Here is a 20,801-nt window from a genome sequence, read left to right as displayed (position 1 = left end):
CGCGTATAGTCCCGACCTGGCACCTTGTGACTTTTATTTATTTCCAAAAATTAAGAACCAGTTACTCGGTCAAAGAATTTCATCACCTGAAGGGGCTGTCGAAGAGTATGAAAAATATGTTTCAGAGATTGTCACTGAGGCATAAATGTTTTCAAAATTGGTTCATTCGTATGAAAAAGTGCATTAACGCTAACGGGGAATATTTTGAGAAACAATAAATTCATTTCTGACCACTTATAGTATTTTTTTGTTATTCATTCCGGAAACTTATAGTGCGCCACACGTAGCAAAAAATTTTGACAATTTCACACGTTACTTGAAATCGAACGATATGATAGTTGGGGCCGATTCTAGTGTGTCTATGAATTAAAAATAAAAACTACGGTTGTGACACGCGTGAGAAAAGTTTTCATTTGCCGCCATTTCACCAGTCGTAACATGCGGTTCTTGAACACATCACAGAGAGCTTATAAAATGTGTGTAGATAAAGCAGTGTATGTAACTGTACATAATTAGGCATTATGCAATCGTGAGATGTTTTCATGAAACTCGCCTGTCCGCTCGTTTCATAAACCCTCATTCATATTTTAGTGCCTTTCATTATGTAACAGTCACATAAAGTAATAATACAAAGTAAAACTAAACTATTAACTAATAGTACGAATACATAGTAATCTCAGTACAGAGTACTAAAAAAACCGACGTCAAAAGTACGTGGAATTACGTCTATTTGTTAAGTTTTATTGAAATATCCCCTAGTTCGCCACTATACAGGACTTGACACTGGAGATAATAAAAATCGGTTCTCACTACTACAAAGTATATTGAGAGAAAACGCCTGGAATTGGAGAAATAGCAAAATCAACCATTAAAGTAATTGCTCCTAAATTAAAGTTAGGCGCTATTTATAAAAATGAATCTTCATGCGTGAGCAGCCACCCTTCGAGGTGGATGATTTTCTTCAAAATGAAATGGGACCACTATGCAAGTACCCCCTTTCCAACAAAAAAATAATCATGAAAATCGGTTCACAAATCGGTTAAAAATAATTAATAATGAATATGATAATGTAATATCAATGTAGAGCTCCTTGTCAAGGAGTTAGCCGTAAAGTAGTAATGTGAGCATTACTGCGTTCCGGTTTGGAAGGATAAATTGTCAACTTATGTCTTAGGGTGACGAGCGCAGTGGCAGTGCCACTCAGATCTTTGCAATTTACAGCTCTAAGTGGCACTGCAACTGTTATGGATAGGCGTGTAGCTTACCATCAGGCTCACAACTTATTCGTCCCGTCACTTACTTTATAAAAAAATGAAAAAAAATCATAATTTATTTTACCCGAAACCCATTGAGTGCTCTGAGTTTAACTTTTCCGTTTATTAAATAATTGTTAGCAAAACTTTAGTTTACTCAACGTGAAAATGGTAACTGTTTACCTAACTTTAAACAAACATTACCTAATTAAATTTAGTCTGAGTAACTTTTACAATGCGGGAAAACCTTAAAGTTTAACCTATTATAAAGTCAGCTAATTAGATTTCATTGCACAAATAAAACTTCTAATGAGGTCAGGCAGCTTTTTTGCTTTGGGATCGATACGTTTCACCACAGACCACGTCGTTTCACTGTCGTGCGTTTGAAGTTTTGAAATTAAATTTTTATTACTGTTCTTATTTATTTTTCATCAAGCCTATGCAGGTGTAAGTTATTGCTATTAGATTACAATTCTGTTATTCACCGGCGGAGTATGAAAAACGGTTTAACAAGGTTTAATTTATTTCGCTTTTTATGATGAAAGTTTTAATAGGAATTGTGAAATATATAAACGAACAAACGAACTCATATTGGATTGCTCATAAAATCTTGTTGAAATAACGTTACATTGTACCATTTTTTTTATAATGTCAAGTTATTGGACGTACAAGTAGTGCGCCTGCTGGTAAGCTACACGCCTGTTCATAACAGTTCGTACTCGTCGCACTGCCACTGCACCTGTCACCCTGAGACATAAGTTGACAAGTCCCATGTGTCCGTAATTTCACCAGCACCTTTACCCTTCAAAACCGGAACATAGTAATGCTGATGTTACTGTTTGGCGGCAAAAACAGGTAAGGTGGCAGTATTTCCCTGGACGAACTCTTTCACAAGGACCTCTACTGCTACTATATTGTATTTGGCTGTGGCTACATACTGCGACACGACGTCAGTGGGTTGTTTATGGAGGAGGTCCCAAGTTCAATGCCCGGTATAACCAATATTAAGTCTTGTCGGGGTGTTTTCATTTCGTTGTTTTAGCTCTCGTAGTATACTTATCCCCTAGTTTTAGAACAGGTAAACAGTGTAGTTATTTGGCACATTATTGATATTACTGCTTACCAATAAGTAGTTTTTAGTAACAGTGTAGAGCTCGTTGTGAAAGAGCTCGTCCAGGGTAGTACTGCCACCTTACCTCTTTCTGCCGTCAAGCAGTAATATGAGCATTATTGCGTTCCGGTTTTGAAGGGTAAGGGTGCTGGTGAAATTACAGTCATATGGTACTTGTCAGCTTATGTTTCAGGCACAGTGGCAGTGCCCCTCAGATCTTTGCGATTTAATGCTCAGAGTGGCAACTGCAACTGTTATGGACAGACGTGTAGCTTGCCATCAGGCGCACTACTTGTTCGTCCCGTCACTTGATATTATAAAAAAACTAACAACATTAAACTATAATAGTTTTAAAGCAAAACTTCCCTTTTAAAAATATTCTCAAACATTATTTCAATAGTCATATAACAAAATAAGCACGCCTGGCACCGCCAACAATCAAAATAATGTGACATTGAAAAAATTTGAATATAACGAACAGTGAAAAAAGTTTCCTCCGTCCCCATTGCTTTCCGTTCCATTTGTCCCATTGCCGGTTTGGATAATTTCGCCTCTATTTACTCAACGTATCGGGAGGGGCGATGGATAAAATTCCAATTCGATGCCGCCTCGTGAGTGGCCCCTGTACTGAGTGGTTTTTATGAAACGTAACATTTATTTCGCCAGTTAAATAAAATTTTAACGTAAAATATCAATAAGAGGAATAAAAATAAACTGGCAATTCTTGACAGTCCTTTTCACACAGTCACAGAAGCATTTAAGGGGCAATTCAAAATCTGCAATTTACGAAGTATGAAACTATACACGCAAATACCTAAGTATTTAGACACTTTAATATCATTTTTCCATCGGGTAAGAGCGATGCCATGTGATGCGTTGCGTATGCATTGCGAAGACGTTGCGTTGTGACGCTGCGTTGTACTCATCGACATCAGATCTGAGTGTGATAAAATGCGCCTACGGGAGCTACTTGCGTCACGAACCACAGCCAGTCTAAGTTGACCTCTAAATAATTTGTTTTCATAAATTATGTTACTGAAATTAGTTTACCGATGAAATTTCTAATATCTACATATAATCATTTTTTAAATTACATTTTTGACTAAAAAAACACAATTAAGCCAAGCCAACCCGAACGAACAAAACTACTTTTGTAATCGTGAAAACAAAGGGAGCAGTAAATTTAAAGTTGGCCCCGGGCGGTTGAAATCGACGCTATGGCCTACCTACAATACTAATTTTCATAATTTTATTGGTTCTCCATACAAATTTCCATCCTCTATTTCACCCCCTTTAAGATCTATTTTTGTGACAAAAAGTAGCCTATGTCCTCCTAGGTCCTATTTATCTTTATGCCAAATTTCATCGAAATTGGTTCAGCTGAACCAGTTTAGGCGTGAAAACGTAACAGAGTTAGTTACTTTTTAACAGCAGTAGAGCACCTTGTCAAAAATTTTGTCCAGGGAAGTATTGCCACCTTACCTATTTCTGCCGCCAAGCAATGTAAGCATTACTGCGTTTCGGTTTTAAAGGGTAAGGGTACTATCAAAATTACAGGCACATGGGACTTATCAACTTATGTTTCAGAGTGACATGACACGGTAATGAACAGGCATGTAGGTTACTATCATGCGCACGACTTGTTCTTCCCGTCACTAAAACTAAAAAACAATTACTTTCGTATTTGTAATATTAGTTTGGATTGTAAACATTGGGTTTTTTAATGTAAATTTTAGAATATAAGTACAGGAGGCAAAAAACAGTCATTAACCTTTTATACTTCCCACTGCTAGACACGAGTTCCTCCTATGGAGAGTGTTTAGACATAGTTTCCCACAGTGGTTCCTACCGCCCCCCGATGGGCGCTGAAGAATCCTAGAGGACGGTAGGGACCTCGGAAGCAATTGGGGGCGCGTTGATGCTGTCCAATTACCTATTTAAACTACACTACAAATAATATTTTTTTCCTTGATTATATAATATGATTTTTTGTGTTAATTTACATGTAAAGGTCGAAACACTAAACTGCGCAGAAATCTACGATCTCGCACGACGCATCGCAAGAATTAGCGAATTGGTCAGCATCGCGCATTCCTGCGATGTTAATCTTCTTTGTGTTTTATTCCTATAGTTTCTTATCAATAACAGCAGCAAGACTCTTTTTACGATTCATGTCGCTACCTACTTTAAAAAATACGTTCACGACGGTTGTCGATCGATGAAGGAATAGTTACCAGAACCGTGGCAGTGAGATGCCTTGCCGCACAAAATCCCATCGCATCAATTCGCCTCGCAGTTTTCTGCGTTGCGAAATTACATCGAGTCGATTCGCAGTTTTGTGTTTCGACCCCAAAAGAAAACGCACGCAATACTTTTATTATGCGCACAGCCCAGGAATGGAACTCCCTGCTTGCGACTGTGTTTCCGAACTCGTACAACTCGGGCATCTTTAATGTGCGACTGAATAGGCATCTTCTGGGCGAGCTCGTTTCATCGATCCTATAGAGATAGATTCTAGAGCTAGGTAGGGGTCAAGAGCAAGTCTATTTAATTTAAAAATAAAAAGTGTTTTCAATTATTTTTGTGGTTTTGTGGTCAAATTTTTTTTTATCCTGCCTAAGTAGGCGGTGAGCCATAGAGTTTGGAAACTTGTGGTTTAGATCATAGCACGCCATACTAGACCATATGATTTCCAAAAATACCCTCTTTGACTAGCAGGTTACATCACGATATTTTCCTTCACTGTTAACTAGAGTTATTGCTACTAATCAGTCAGAAATGTACATAACTTACAAATTAAAGTCGTAGGTAATCATAGCATAAGGTATTGTAACGGTCGAACTCTTAGAGAAGCCACTGTTCTCCCGTTAAGATACCGCTTCTTTCAAAACATGTATTATATAAAGCGCATTAAAATTTCATGAGATACGACGTTTTAATAAAATTTCGCTTTGTTTTTCTGCTGACAGAATTGTCTTAAGACTAACACGGACGTTTTTTATGTTATCTTCACGTTTTAACATTCAACGTAGTTCTATTGACTTTCGCGTCGCAATTCGATCACATACCTATGTGTGAAAATACCTTAAAAAATATTTAATCATATTCATTCCCAGTTTGAAATGTCAGTATCTCTATATTTACTGAAATACGAATATTTTTTTGGTGTCCACAGATAATAATCTAATAATATTTGTCTGCCTTCGTAGCCGAACGGTTACCATACCGGACTGCTGCGCATAGGTCACAGGTTCGATTCCCGGGCCGGGAGAAATATTTGTATAATGTGTCACACCATCATATCAATTACCTGGTCTCAAACTAGGGAATTCCCTGTACAATGAGTACCAGTTTAACGAAATCCGCAATTCAGGCAAGAACACCCAAACTAGACCCAACTTATAAGTATACTACTACTACTAACCACTAGTAAATACTAAATATAGCATGCTCATAATTGCACTAAAGAATCATCCTAAAATGTGTAAAGTTGCTACTTACTTGAAGCCATCAACTTCAAACATTATTTTTTGTATTTAAATAATCTCTTTACAGAGTACAAAAAAAAACCAACCTCAAAAGTCATTCATCTCCTACTTTACCACCTTTAGAGGTGAAATATTGTCTTCAAATTTAAATGGGACCACTACTAAGGTATCCTTTTTCCACTAAAAAAAGAATCATCAAAATCGGTCACAAATTTTGTATTGGTTATCGCCTAACATACATACAAAAACAAAACAGTCGAAGTGAGAACCTCCTTTTTTACAATAAAACAATAAAAACATTGACCGCTTGAGTCCGTGAGTCTAAACGAGAGCAAACTTGACCGCGTGGTCCTAAATGAGGGCAAACTCTCAACTATTGTTTAATAATCGGGCCCTTTTGATGTTGTTAGAGTTGTGGTAATTAACTGTTACTTATTAACAAGGAAAATCCGACCGGATCGAAGGAATTTTTTCTGAGTGTTCGATCTTTGTATTAATAATTATAACAAACTAGTGGAGTAATTTCACAAAAAATAATTGAATATCAATTCAATAAAAAAATTTAATTAACAAGGAAAAACTTAAAAAGAACATTATTCTGATTAGTTCTAGCTAAATAAATTACTAAAAGTTATCCTTCGCCGTGCACTAACTAAAACGAGGCTAAGTGACAAATGGTCAAATATCCGTTTTAAATAGCATAAGATAGACCACAAAATTCACTTTTAAAAACAGTTAAAATTAGTTAACGTGTTCGACTTATTGGGACTTACCCTAAAGGCGCGTTCCCACTATGTCGTGACGACAGAGTGTCGTGCAGTTTACAGTGTCGTGACTTGTATATTTAAATGAAGTTGTTCACATATAGCACGACATGATTAACTGTCGTTCACGATTTTTTAACGTTACAACGACAAACTGTCGTCATAGTGGGAACAGCTAGAACGACAGTCGTCTGACGATAAAAAAACGTCACGATAATAACGTGATCACAGATTGTCGCAGCTCCTATTGTCGTCACGTTTTATCTATCGCTGTCCGCACGTATTCTGCTCCCTGCCCTCTCCTCTCATACCCCGCGCCCTCTGCTCGCTTTGCAGTAGCGTTGGGTCGTAGCCAGAGATGGGCAAGGAGACTGTCGTGAAACGATAAATTGTCGTCACGATCTAGTGGGAACAGCTAGTCACGACAGTCGTTCAACGATAAAAAATCGTCCACGACAAATAGTCGTGATATGGGAACAGGCTAGACAGTCGTCTAACGATAATAAAACGTGACGACATAGTGGGAACGCACCCTAACGATGCGTAGCTGAAATATCATTAAAAAATTTCAATATTCTAAAACTCGGTTATAGATTTTATGATATCTCAAAAAATTATTTTGTCACTTAACCACGTTTTAGTTAACGGACGGCAGTCTTCTTCTTATCGTATCAATGGCATACTCTCGGCCATCGTGGTGGAAGTATTTGCCAATCGGCGTAAGATACTAGCTAATTGTTGCCCAAGGTGCGCCAGACGTACAGGAAAGAATGGTACGTCGTGCGGTACGATATAAATATATACGAGAATAATAGGTATTAAGGTGAAGTGGGACCCAAAATATATTTTTTGACGTATTTCGACTACGCGGAAAATCGGTTTGTCAATGTTAAAAATGCGAATTCAACTTGTTTTTACAATTGATAATGAAAATCCGAGATACCGGTAGTGAAGTATTGGACCCGAAGCACTATTGACTTTACTTTGCTCAATAAAAAAAAACACAAAATTTTACTATATGCATCTACGGAAAGATCGGTTTTATTCGGTAGTAATTAGAGATATTTAAATAATATTTTCTCTCCCATGTTTTGTAATTATTACGTTAGAAGACTATGAGCTTATTTTACTATAAAAACATGTAAAGAACACTAACCTGAAAATGACCGATTTACTTTATTTTATTTTTTATTTATTAAGTATGTAAGCGTAAAATATTATTTAATATTTCATGATAATACTTGAATACTCATATAAACATTGCCACGGAAATTAGGCAGAGAATACGTATTCGAGAACGAACCACATTAGTCTGGTGTGGTCTTTCTTTATTTAGCGGAACAAAAGAACGCAAAGAGAAAGTCTATCAGTTTGCACCCACCAGTCCTTCAAACGGGTAGCTGCACATAACATGCCTGACGTCAAGGAAGTCACAAGTAGTAAATATTTTTCCGTTAAAAAAATGAATTAAAGAAATATTCAAATAGGTCCACTCGATTGCTAATACAGCGCGACATAAAAGGATTTGTGATATTTTTAACGGGCGAAGTTTTTACTATAGAGACCCCTCTAAAGTAGGAGGAAAACATTGAATGTAGTGATATTTTATTACCATGATTTTCATATATTTTTTGTGGAAATAGTCCACTAGTTGTCATTATTGATACAAAAGTCGAACACAAAGAAAAACTTCTTCGATTTGACTGGCTGACCGGTTTTAACTTACTAGTCCTTACGAGTTTCGTTACGTGTTTGTTACATATCTTTTTACTGGGTCTATATACAATTGTTTAGTAAATAGATGTTGTTCTTTAAACGTTAGCCGTCAGACCGCGCTTAACTAAGCCTGGGTAGGTTCAGGGCACGTTTATTTGGCACGAATTTCATCGCGCGCACGTGTTTATTGGCCGAACTATTATTGCTAAATATACGCTATATTAGCATCGTCGTATAGTATCATCCATATAAATACACGGAATCAGACGCGCCGCGGTCCCGACTCGAACCGCACCCGACTCGCACCCGCTCTCTGTGAAGCGTTACATACGTGAAAGCGTGGTAGCCGGACGATTACCGCGCGGCGGCCGCACGAAAACTTTCGCGTCGTGTAACTGGGCGCTCATGCCTTAAAACCATTCAGCTGGAGGAACTCACAACTTGACGATCTAATGTTATTATTGACACAGATATTAAGCAAAGACAAAGAAATTCCTTCGATCCAATTGGACCGGAACCAGTGTTTGTCACCTCAACGTGGCTATATGTGCCAACTGAAATACGAATCGTGTCAACAGAAGGGCTAGCATGACAGCGCGCGACTTGCGTGAGAGCGACATTAAGCGCGAGACGTTTATGCGAAACCAGCAGTGTTTCTCGCTTTGTGTCGCTCTCGTGTACCTTGTGCTTTTATATATTAAAACTAATACTATATATATGTTACACACGTTATACACTTGGCGATATTACATTTATAAGATACATACTCAACGTGACCATGCCATACATAAATAAATTGCAAAGATTTTTTGTTTCATTCATAAGTAACATCAAAGTTCCATTTTTATGCAATTCTCAAAATTTTGAAATATGAACAAACTACATATATCGTTTTTAAACTATAGCTTTCCCTTTTGAAACTTCCTCAGAAGTGTGATGACAAACTTTGTATGGCACACGGACTGAACAGCAATTACAAACGTTCGGACCATTAAAGCCCTCTATTCAAAACCCGATCCTAAGGGGTTTTGAATGTCCCTTTGTTCGTAATTGCCTACTTACCGCTCTTTTAACACATTGTACTATTACTACTTACTTTCACATTGCAAAAAAGAAATCATAAGTTCCGTTTTTGTATAAAGTGCATTTAAACATTTTGTCTTCATCGTCTTTTATACGTTCCACTATTGGTTACGGGTCTCCTCTAAGGAGAGGATTTAAACACTCTGGGATCCAATACAGCCTACTACTAATATGTAACAAATGTAAGCAATATAAATCCGAAAAAAAGTTTATTTCTTTTTTTTTAAAACAAAATGGACTTGCTCTTGGGCACTACTTATGCTCTGGAGCCAAGATAGGATCTACGATGGAACGATCTCGCCCAGAAGATACCTATTTAGTCGCACCTTGAAGATACCCGGGTTGTATGTGGTCGGAAACACAGTCGTGGGCAGGGAGTTCCATTCCAGGGCTGCGCGCATAATAAAAGATAATGAAAAGCGTGAAGGGAGTGTCGACCAAGTATGATATCCCGCCGTACGGCTGGATATCCGACGGTAAAATGGGGCGGGCGGGATGAGTTGATGGAGCTCATGCGCGCACTGGCCGAAATTCTGTAGAAAACCGATAGACAAGCAACTTTGCGCCGTTGGATTAAACTATGAAGTTTAGATTGAAGCTTATCGTCGCCAATAAGTCTTCTGTCTATGAGTTCAATCAAATCAAGAGCCTCAAGTTGATACTTCGCTGAGTCATCCCACAGGTGACTGCAATACTCCATGCAAGAGCGGACTTGTGCTTTCTACGTTAAGAGCTGTCCAGGCATGAAATATCATTTCATCATCATGATTTTCTATGTGCAATAGTGAAGAAAACCTAAGAACTCGATACCTATGCAGTAATGAAACATGTCACAACAAACAAGATATTCGGTTAGATAAATGTTTTATACATTTCTTTTTTTTTGTAAACTTTATCGCTAGTACTTTGTCCGCTGTCAAACACGCATTTGAAGTTATGCATTTGTGAAAAAACAAAGGGGGAAGAAAAAAGTAAAAAAAAATCCGTAGTAAAGCTCCTTATGAAAGAGTTCGTCCAGGGAGGAACGGTTTTGAAAAGTAAGGGCGCTGGTGAAATTACAGGCACAATGGGACTACATCTCATATAAATCACTTATTTGCGCTTGCAACTGTCATGCACAGGCGCGTAACTACCAGGCTCACAACTGTTCGTCTCATCACTAGTTATCGTAAAAAAATGTCCGTCACACTGGCCCTATGCGTTTAGGGGATTTCACACGTTCCCGAAGAATAGTGAACTGAATTTTTTATTGAATTGATTTTCAATTATTTTTATGTGAAATTACTCCACTAGTTCGTTATAATTATTAATACAAAGATCCAACACTCAGAAAAAAGATTCCTTCGATCCGGCCGGATTCGAACCGACGTCTTCTAGCATACCGTGGCAGACGCTATACTAACTAAGCCACGGAGCGAACCAGCGGATCTCACGAATTTTTTTATGTGCTTGCGTCGTATCTTTGTATTTGGTTTTTCAACGGCTTTTTGAAACTTAATAGTGAACTTTCTTCGGCATGCAGATTATATAATAATATATTCTCAACGTTTTCGTTCAATATGTCTATTGAGAAACCACACTACCAGGCTACCACCGTTCTATTTGTATAAAACATTTGATTTCATTTTGCGGGGCCTGGAACTCGCACTGTTAGCTGAAGTACCAATATTTGCAAATAGTTAGTGTTACTTTTCCTAATAGAATTTCTCTGTTGTTGCAGGGCGGCGGGGCGCAATAAGTGTTCAGCGGTGACGCGAACCCTGGAGCCTTACAAAGGTCTACGTAAGTTGCTTTTAGGCATTTATATTCCTTTTTTACTACCTCTCTCTCAGTAACAGGATTCGCTTCCGTTTCAATAGTATGCGCAACTCAATTTTTTTAAAAAACGAAAATAGTACCTTTTTCAATGTAGTATTCTAGGTGACCTCGGTTAGCACTGTAGGGGCTACATGACGAGACCCCGGGTGCGATTCGCGATATGAACAATTGGGAAACGAATTGTTTGAATTGTTTCAAGTCTATGTGCTCTAAGTAGTGCTCCAGAGTTAAATTTGGTTGCTCTAGACGTTTAGTACAAAGATTTATATATGTAAATTAAGTTCTTAATATATTTTTTAATATAGTTGCTCAAAACGTGGTATCTTTCGTACTACAAATCGTGCCCAAAGTTGGATTTTTCGCACTAGTGGTTTTTACTTTTCCATTTTTTAACAGACTTCAAAAAAGGACGAGGTTCTCAATTCGACTGTATGATTTTTTTTTATGTATGTTACGCGATAACTCCGGTATTTGTGAACCGATTTTCATGATTCTTTTTTTGTTGGAAAGGGGGTACTTCCATAGTGGTCCCATTTCATTTTGAAGGAAATCATCCACCTCTCAGGGGGCTGTTCACGCATGAAGATTCATTTTTATAAATAGCGCCTAAATTTTCTTAAGGTGCAATTATTTTAATGGTTGATTTTACGATTTCTCCAATTCAAGGCGTTTTTCTCTCAATATTCTTTGAGTAGTGAGAACCGAATTTTTATTATCTCCAGCGTCAAGTCCTGTATAGTGGCGAATCAAAGGATATTTCAATAAAACTTAGCAAATAGACGTAATTCCACGTACATTTGAGGTCGATTTTTTAGTACTCTGTACTGAGATTATTTTTTTATTTACTGTTGTTTCAAGTCTTAAACATAGAACTAAAGAGGTTGTATATTTATTTAATATTTATGTACTTTGTGACGTAAGTCATTCGTCATTTAAACTTATATTTACTTACAAACATCTTATTTGTTTAAATTGCATAGGTGTTTTATAAAACTACGGGTTACATTTAAAAATACCAAAATATTTTCCATAAAGATGGCTGATTGAGTAGGCATTAACAATGACCGGAGATGAGTATTACGCGAGACCGTTGCGCGCCGCACCACTAAAATATACTGTTTTATTTTACTTTCAATATAGTTTTTTCGCAAATGTATTAAAAAACGTCGTTTGATGCACGTGCGGAATTGTCATTTTCACTTGTCTCGAGTCTTGAAACCTCGAGACTCATGAATAATGACTAAGTTTCCGCACTTGTATCAAAAATAACTAATAAATTGTTCACTACAGCATAATATACGTAATATGTATCCCATTATTAAGACTTTTTACGGTCACAGTCACCGTTAATTAATAATGGGTTTGACAAAAAGTTCGTGCGTTTTTTGCCAGTAACAAACTTTAAACAAAAAAGATTTTTCTTTCCTTGTAGAATTTTACATTGTCTACGTTCATTTAAAGAATGTTTTTTTTATAATTCAAGTGACGGGGCGAATAAGTCGTGCGCCTGATGGTAAGCTACACACCTGTCCATAACAGTTGCAGTGCCACTCAGAGTTTTAAATCACAAAGATCTGAGGGGCACTGCCACTGCAACCTTACCCTTCGAAACTGGAACACAGTAATGCTGACATTACTGCTTGGCGGTAGAAATTGGTAAGGTGGCAGTACTTCCCTGGACGAACTCTTTCACGAGGAGCTCTGCTACTTCCTAAAACTTTACTTTAACGCTCATTTTAAGAATATTCGAGAATGTTTTAAGTTTATGATTAATGAAATCGCCCAGAACTGCACCGTGAATCGTAAAAGTGTCGTATTTCATCAAGATAATGCCGAACCGTATACATCTTTATGGAGCCGTAAAAAACTATTGCAGTTTAGGTTGGGACTTGGGATGTGTTATCTCATCCACCGTACACGACTGACCCCTTTAGATTTTCACTTGTTTTGGTTTATACATAATTCTTTGAACGGACACGACTTTCAAACTACATGACATTTTATGAAATTAGCAAAAATACTCGAAAAATAGAAAAAGATTGTAGATCAACATGACCATTATTTATATATATTATTGATTAATATACTAAAATATATTTATATACATTATTGATTAATTTGATATTTATTTTTCTAATGTTTCTTATTTAAGTTATCTTTTCTTATACTTTAGAGCTGCACGTAGTTTTTGGTCAACCCTATATAATAAAAAATGTTTTAATAAAAAGAAACGGTATATTAATATGTTGTCCCTAAATAAAATTATATTCCATGATCTTGTCTAAAAGGACCACAAATTCCTTAACAATTTCTTTTTTTGCTTGGGTTCCACCCCTATATTATGGACACTCCAAAGATTGCAACACAACAACAAACAAACTTTGAACAAAATTTTTTTTTTCTTTTAGACTTTTATATTAGCGACAGAAATAGGTAAGATAGCAGTAGTTCCTTGGATCTACTACCCTTAAAAACGACTGCCTGCAGGCTTGTGCCCAAACGGTAAAACTTGGCCTTTTCAAGCGAGAGTGAATAGGCATCATTTATGTGCATATTTTATCGTCGACCTCCTCGTCACTCCACTCCAAGTGAGAACGAGGTCATTTGAACGCGTTTGATCGCGTTTTTAATAAAAAATCCTTTATAATCAACAACGTCTATCATCTATGTACGTCACTTTTATTATTGCCAATATTCAAAAACCGCCGAATAAGCATCTTTCAAGCAATTAGTCCGCGTATATCGGAGTCTCAATCTACATGTCATTAGTCTGACATTGTTATATATAAATATATATGTGCATTATATATTTTGTATTTATGTGTATATAGGTTGCTCATATAAGTATATAGTCAGTCATATAATATCCCCTTGTTGATTATTTCGAACCCAGCAGTTGACTGGTAGAGAATGCCTAATGGCATTAAGTCCGCTATTGTACTGTTTTGTGTGCAATTAAGTTTAAATAAATAAATAAATTATTGTGAACATAACTCAAAGCGCTACCCTGTTTTAACGAGACTTCATAATTTTCTGACGATTATTTACTCGTGTTCCAATACAATGTTCTCGAGGGAGGCCTATCACTCTTCCATAGAGCCATCGATCTCACAAGACCGCTATTTCCTCAAGGGCTACCCTATTACTGTGCTAATGAAAATTGATTGCTACAGTCTGCAAGGGAGGTTCCATAGGGCGATGTCCCGGTATATGTACAATCTAATTGCCGTAGTCAGATAGTGTGAATTTCAGAATAGGACAAGAATCAGATTTTTTTTAAGATATAAATTGAAGCATTGGGAACAACAAGGATGTTCGGCACCCAAAACCCGTTTTGAAGTTATTGCATCCAAACATGTAAAACACTATCACAAACGTGTACCAACGTCGCTTAGGCTTGATTTATATTGCCTTGCTGCAATTTTTGCGAACTTTTTGTAATTATAACATAATGAACTCAGTTGTAGAAGAGCCAAAAAACAGAACACGCGTCTTGCTAGAAGAGTCCGCTGCATTCAATCAATTATCCCTTTAGAAAAATTTAAAATTAAACTTACTGACAGTTTCTCGCTTATATGTTTGGAATGTATATAATGCACTTTTGTAAAATAAAATCCGTCTTTGTTCAAGTGTCATCATTTTATGAGCCTTCATTCAAGACAAGGTTCCCGGACGGACTTACTGTACCAGTTAAAATAATAAATATAACTTTTATTATCCTAAAGTTCGTGGGATTACATCTATTTGCCAAGTTTTATTGAAATCATGTACTGGAAAGTGCGCGAAACCGGATTCATCCCCTAGTTTGTCACCCTTAGAGGTGGAATATTATCTTAATATTATCTTTAACAGAGGACGCTGTCGCCACCGCCACACGTATTGATCCTGTGCACACAGCCCCACAGTTGGTGGGGCTGTGTGCACACTTTATTTTATGCTCTAGTGCATAAAATAAAAAATCACATTAAATATTTAATTGTTGTAATTTTACATTCAATTTTAATTAAATAATCGTCTATTTGTAATATTTCTGTTTAATTTATATATATAATGTATAATTCGTTCATAAAACCCATTTTACCTCGCCTTATGTTTTCGTCTCTGATAAAATGACGCGTTATATGCACTTGCTGTACAATCTATTGTTTTATATATTTAACCTATTGTTGGTAGTAGTAGTAATTGTTAGTAATTTTAACCTATTCTCCCGTTGTCTTTCTTTTAATAATAACACACACGCTCAACATAGCCCCACACTCGGGAAACTCTGTGTCGCGGGTGCCATGGACACGCACATAAACAACCACAAATTACACCCTAACTCACGAGAGAAATAAATGTAGGCCATACAAATATCTCTCCCGGCCCGGGAATCGAACCTGAAACCTCTGCGTGGCAGTGATGGTAACCGTTCGGCCACAGAGGCACTTAAATTACTATTACTAACAATAGGTTAAAAATCCTTTTATACATTAATATATGCAGGTTTTTCACGCTCCTATAAAATTACTTGAAGTTACTTAAGCGGTGTTGTTTGTTAAGCGACGATACCTATATATGTTTAAATATTATGTTAAGAAGAAGGTTATTCGCATGGTTGTCGTCTGATTTTGCTTTTATTCCGTTCTAGCATACCTTGACCGCAAACGTATACCTATGTAGTTTGATATTAAATTGATACTCAAAATGTCTTCAAAGACTATTTGTACTAATATTAAATTTAATATAAATTTGCATACTGTATATTACATCTCTGTAAATTACACTACTGCTAATAAAATTTATTATTATCATTGTCCAGAGAATTCTTGCGTAGTCTCGGGAATTCTCGCTGCTATCGCTATCGTATCTATATTGTGCCATATAAAGTTGACATAAAGATCATTATTCTATTTCGTTACATAAATTAGATTTCATTCCGTCTCTCAGTATGTAAATTATATTCAGGCGAGGTTGTAGCCTAATTTGCGTCATTATTCATTAAAAAATCTGCAAAAGTTATTTTATTATAAGTTAGCTTATTCACGTTAATATTAGATACCTATTCTGTCAGTATGTGTTCAAATAGTCGCAGACATGGAATGTACGACTGAATACATTAGTGGCAATTGCCCCCATAATCTCAATCAGACAGTCCCACTTTACGGTAATTTGATTTTAACGTTCTCGAAACCATTGTTAATCCCTTGTCAGTTTTGTTCGCTATATACGTTATACGAGTACTATCGGGATCAGATCATAATAACATCAGAAACGGGTCATAAAATTACATTTACGCCACGTACTATTTGTATGAGATATTAATGTTTGGATATTTCAGTGGTGCGGAGGGCGAGGCGGCAGAATGGACGACGCCGGCAGCAACAAGCAGCGGCAGGCCACCAGGGTCTTCAAGAAGAGCTCACCAAATGGCAAGGTAAATTACCTTTTGATATGCCAACTTTCAACAACTTTGAACTGCCTCTGTGGCCGAACGGTTGCCATGCTAGTCTGCCACGCAGAGGTCCCGGGTTCGATTCCCGGGCCGGGAAAAATATTTGTATGGCTTATATTTATTTATCTAGTGGGTGTAATTTCTGGTTATCTATGTGTGTGTCCATGGCATCCGCGACAGGGTTTCCCTAGCGCGGGGCTATGAGTGTGTGCGTTATTTTTATTATTATTAATATGTTCGTACTTTGGCGACATATTGTCTCTCCCCATGACCATATTAACATGACACTATGACAGTAATTGTTTCGAATGGATGGAGAACCGGAGTAGAGCCCCAGGTACGCCAACATCAAAATGATCTATATTCGTAAGTCATAATTTTACGATAAAACAAAGCAACTCTTCGGAATCTTTACAAGTCCCATAGTTATGGTTGACTGAGACAGTATTAGTCAACAAATAGTTATGTTATGCAAACCACCCTATTCTAAACTACAAAGAAGGTTATTTTTATAATATCAATGACAGGACGAACAAGTCGTGCGCCTGATAGTAAGCTACACGCCTGTCTATAACAGTTGCAGTGCCATTCGGAGCTTTAAATCGCACATATCTGAAGGACACTGCCACTGCGCCCGTCACCCTGAGACATAAATTGACAAGTCTCATGTGCCTGTAATTTCACCAGCACTCTTACCCTTCAAAACCGAAACACAGTAATTCTGACATTATTGCTTGGCGGCAGAAATAGGCAAGGTGACAGTATTTCCCTGGACGAACTCTTTCACAAGGAGCTCTATTGCTACTAAATCATACTACGGTTTCATATCCAATATGAAGCAATCGTGAAAAATACCTAAAAAGTCGATATTGTAAGATAAAATAAAATAAAAGGTAATAAGTAAATAAAATAAAGGTGAAAGTAAACTTTTCAAAATTCAATTTAATAGAAGCCAGGCACGATATTACCTTAAAATCGGTTACATGTTTATAGTTTTCACTGTTACGCGTCACATAAAAAATTATCAACGAAATAATTTTGGTTTCAGATTACAGTATATTTAGGGAAGAGAGATTTTGTAGACCACATCACACATGTAGACCCGATTGGTGAGTATCTTTTGGATTATTTATTTTCTATAAGCAATTCAGGAATGTTATATACTTGTGTTGCAACGAGTAGTATATTCGGCCTCGGACCGAATATTCGGCAAAACTATTCGGCCTGACTAACGTGCATGCGGAAATTGACCCTCAAAATACAACTTATTTACTTTTGTTATGATAAATAATTTATAACTATGAAACAAAAAAGTAATTTGGTATTCAAGTTTATAATTTATGTCATCTTAATGAAGAATGTAATAATTATATCACTTCACTTTGATTCACTTTAAAATAATATTTTATTTTGATTTGCGAATAATAAGTACAGGGTTGATTTTGTTAGCATTAATTTAGTCATGTCTAAAGTACATAATGAAAGTTTTCGTTTTATTTGTTATGTATGTTACATTTGCTTTGACCTTTTAAAATATTTGAAATATATGCTCGTCATTAATATTAGTCGCACAATTTACTGTGTTTTCTCTTATTTCTCTTTCCTGTTTTTATGTATTCGGTCGAATAGAAAAAAAACAGACCGATTAAGCCGAATATCGAATAGTAACCGAATATTCGTCGCAACTCTAATACGTAATATAGCTCTCGTAAAATGTTATTACTTCAATAAACTCACATAAGACTTGCTGAATATGGGTCTGAAATTCGTTTTTCGTTATTTCAACTAACATCAATGATATAAAAGTCAGCGGTTAGTGAGACGTTCTGTACCGTTTTTGCAAAACGATCATTAGCATGTATCTTGTTTGGTGCCCTTAATGCTATGACGTCACATGCCATTGTTCGCAAATTTCTCTTTAACTACTGTTCAATTGATCCATTTTGCAATATTTATCATCCACAGACCAAATTATCCACAAACATTTAATTCTCGCAACTTGTCAAATGCCGTAACATCCAGAAGGTTTCGAAACACTTTGAAAGTTTGAAATTCCAATTTCACAGTCAATATCAAATTAATTCTCGTTTTAAGGGAGAACTTAAAGGACTACTCCAGTCGAAGATACTATGTATAAGTAATTCCATTTAACAACTTACACAACTTGTGAAAAAGTCCATTTCCACAATATCTAGTGAACTAAGAATTTTAGCGGATTTCCCCAGAACCAACTGTGAAGTTCAACAAGTAAACATTTTAGTTAACGTTTGTTCACGTAGTTCCTGGATTTTGACGCTTTCAGAGGTACCTGAATGTTGAATTGTTCCATTTCTATTACTTGAAATTCAATTTTTTCGATTCAATTCAACTTATTCAATTAATTGAATAAATCCTATTCAACCGAATACCAATTTCGGGCGTGAAATTGTTTTTTTTTACTGGAGTGGGCCAGGTCCCAAGTAACTGCCGACCTTCCCAGTCGACCACAGTAACGATGTTATAATAATATAATGAGCTTAACGTGACAGGCACAGGGTGCTACGCAGTATTAAATATAATATCATAGTACAATAAAATCAGTAGGACAACTCCAGCCTGTTCGACTCATAGGGTCGTATTCTAGAACTACTCAATGCTCAAGTCAGGACTTAGTATTGCAATGAGGCTGAAAATCATACTCAAGTCCTTGCCATTAGGGTCGTATTTCCAGTGCTTGAAATTATACTCAAGTCTGCTCAAGTCCTGACTTGAGCATTGGGTAGAGTTCTGGAATACGACCCATAGATGCCTACACTTCGTTTCGGAGCGTAGGGTTGTCACATTTTGGTTGTTGTAAACATAGGAAATGAAACTATTATTTTTGCGGGTCTAAATCGATCGAACCTGCTTATTTATGGCCCGAAACATTGGTTTATTTGAAAAATAAATATACGCGATTTAGACCTGAAAAAAAAGTTTCCTTTCCTGCGTGTAATATTCGCGAAAACCTAAGAATTCAATTTATGTTGGGAACATAATTAGAAAAACTAAAGTGTTCATCCCAGGATTCTCGTGTTATAAGGCACCTTTGTTATCTACCTTTGGCATCTTTGTTAAATGCAGCACTTATCAACTTTCGTATCGTCGCGTATTGGTATCTCGATTATGGGGAGCATGAAAGAAATGAAAATGAAATGCTGAACAATGCTCAATTTGTGTTAAAACAAACAAAAAACGCGTCTACACTTTGATATCATGTTTTTTAAACATCGAACGTAATGATTGGCGCGTGTTACGACCTGCGTTATGCCACGCGAGTGCACCGCGAGATTATGCGAATGTGTGCGTCCAAACACGACGCGTGGCGGGGACGTGCACACATATAAGCCGCGCTGGTACTTTTGTATAGAGTTACCATTCTTGTCTTATTATACATTGAAAATACGAACGTTGACCTCGATGATCCAACAGTTTCCACTGTAGGTCGAATTTAAGAAATAAACTTTTTTTAATTGTTTCTTTCCTGGGTGTTCTTTGGTAGTGCCTCGGAGTGAATTCCGCTGCTTTGGTACTCATAGTACATGGAATTCCCTAGTTTGGGACCAGTTAATGCGGTCGTCTGGCACTTTATTATTATTTCGGAAAGGCGTATGATTTTTTCTTCCATACGTATCTCTCAGCCACCGTCTCGTTGTCCACTCCCCTAGTGCACCTAAATAATTATCATTTTTTAGACAATTCAACCGTTCAGCATTAATAATGACAATGTCTCATTGTGTTGTTGTGATTGCAGACGGAGTAGTACTAATCGACCCAGAATACGTCAAAGAGAGAAAGGTTTTCGGCCATGTTCTGGCCGCGTTCAGATACGGGCGGGAAGACCTCGATGTTCTCGGCCTTACCTTCCGAAAAGATTTATATCTTGCTGCTGAACAAGTGAGTTGCACCTATTGCACCCAAAATTTGCTTTAAGTCATTTTGCGCCTTTAATGCATGTTTCGAAGTATTGAATGAATGAAATATTCTTTATTGCACATTAAAAAACTACAATGTCAACATAGAGCAGTATTGTAAGTATCACAGAGTAAGCTGTATATAATAGGCGGCCTTATTGCTGAGTATAAATTTCTTCCAGGCAACCTTAGGATAGAAATT

At 36.8% G+C, this 20,801-nt stretch overlaps 1 protein-coding gene across 1 annotated transcript in view; it reads left to right on the top strand.

Moving 5' to 3' along the window:
* LOC113230094 (beta-arrestin-1) overlaps nucleotides 1-20,801 on the top strand; it is a 191,046-nt gene that overhangs the window by 149,971 nt on the left and 20,274 nt on the right. Inside the window, exons 3-6 of the mRNA XM_026463851.1 lie at nucleotides 11,136-11,197; nucleotides 16,554-16,649; nucleotides 17,716-17,776; nucleotides 20,440-20,582. Coding sequence (XP_026319636.1) covers nucleotides 16,578-16,649; nucleotides 17,716-17,776; nucleotides 20,440-20,582 — 276 coding nt within the window. The 5' untranslated portion in view covers nucleotides 11,136-11,197; nucleotides 16,554-16,577. The remainder of the gene's footprint in view (nucleotides 1-11,135; nucleotides 11,198-16,553; nucleotides 16,650-17,715; nucleotides 17,777-20,439; nucleotides 20,583-20,801) is intronic.

This window comes from Hyposmocoma kahamanoa, unplaced genomic scaffold (genome assembly GCF_003589595.1).
Source record: "Hyposmocoma kahamanoa isolate Upper Pololo Valley unplaced genomic scaffold, ASM358959v1 63, whole genome shotgun sequence".
In the NCBI taxonomy this organism is placed as follows: domain Eukaryota; kingdom Metazoa; phylum Arthropoda; class Insecta; order Lepidoptera; family Cosmopterigidae; genus Hyposmocoma; species Hyposmocoma kahamanoa.
Note: the sequence above shows the minus strand (reverse complement) of the source record. Positions and strands in the feature narration are given on the sequence as shown.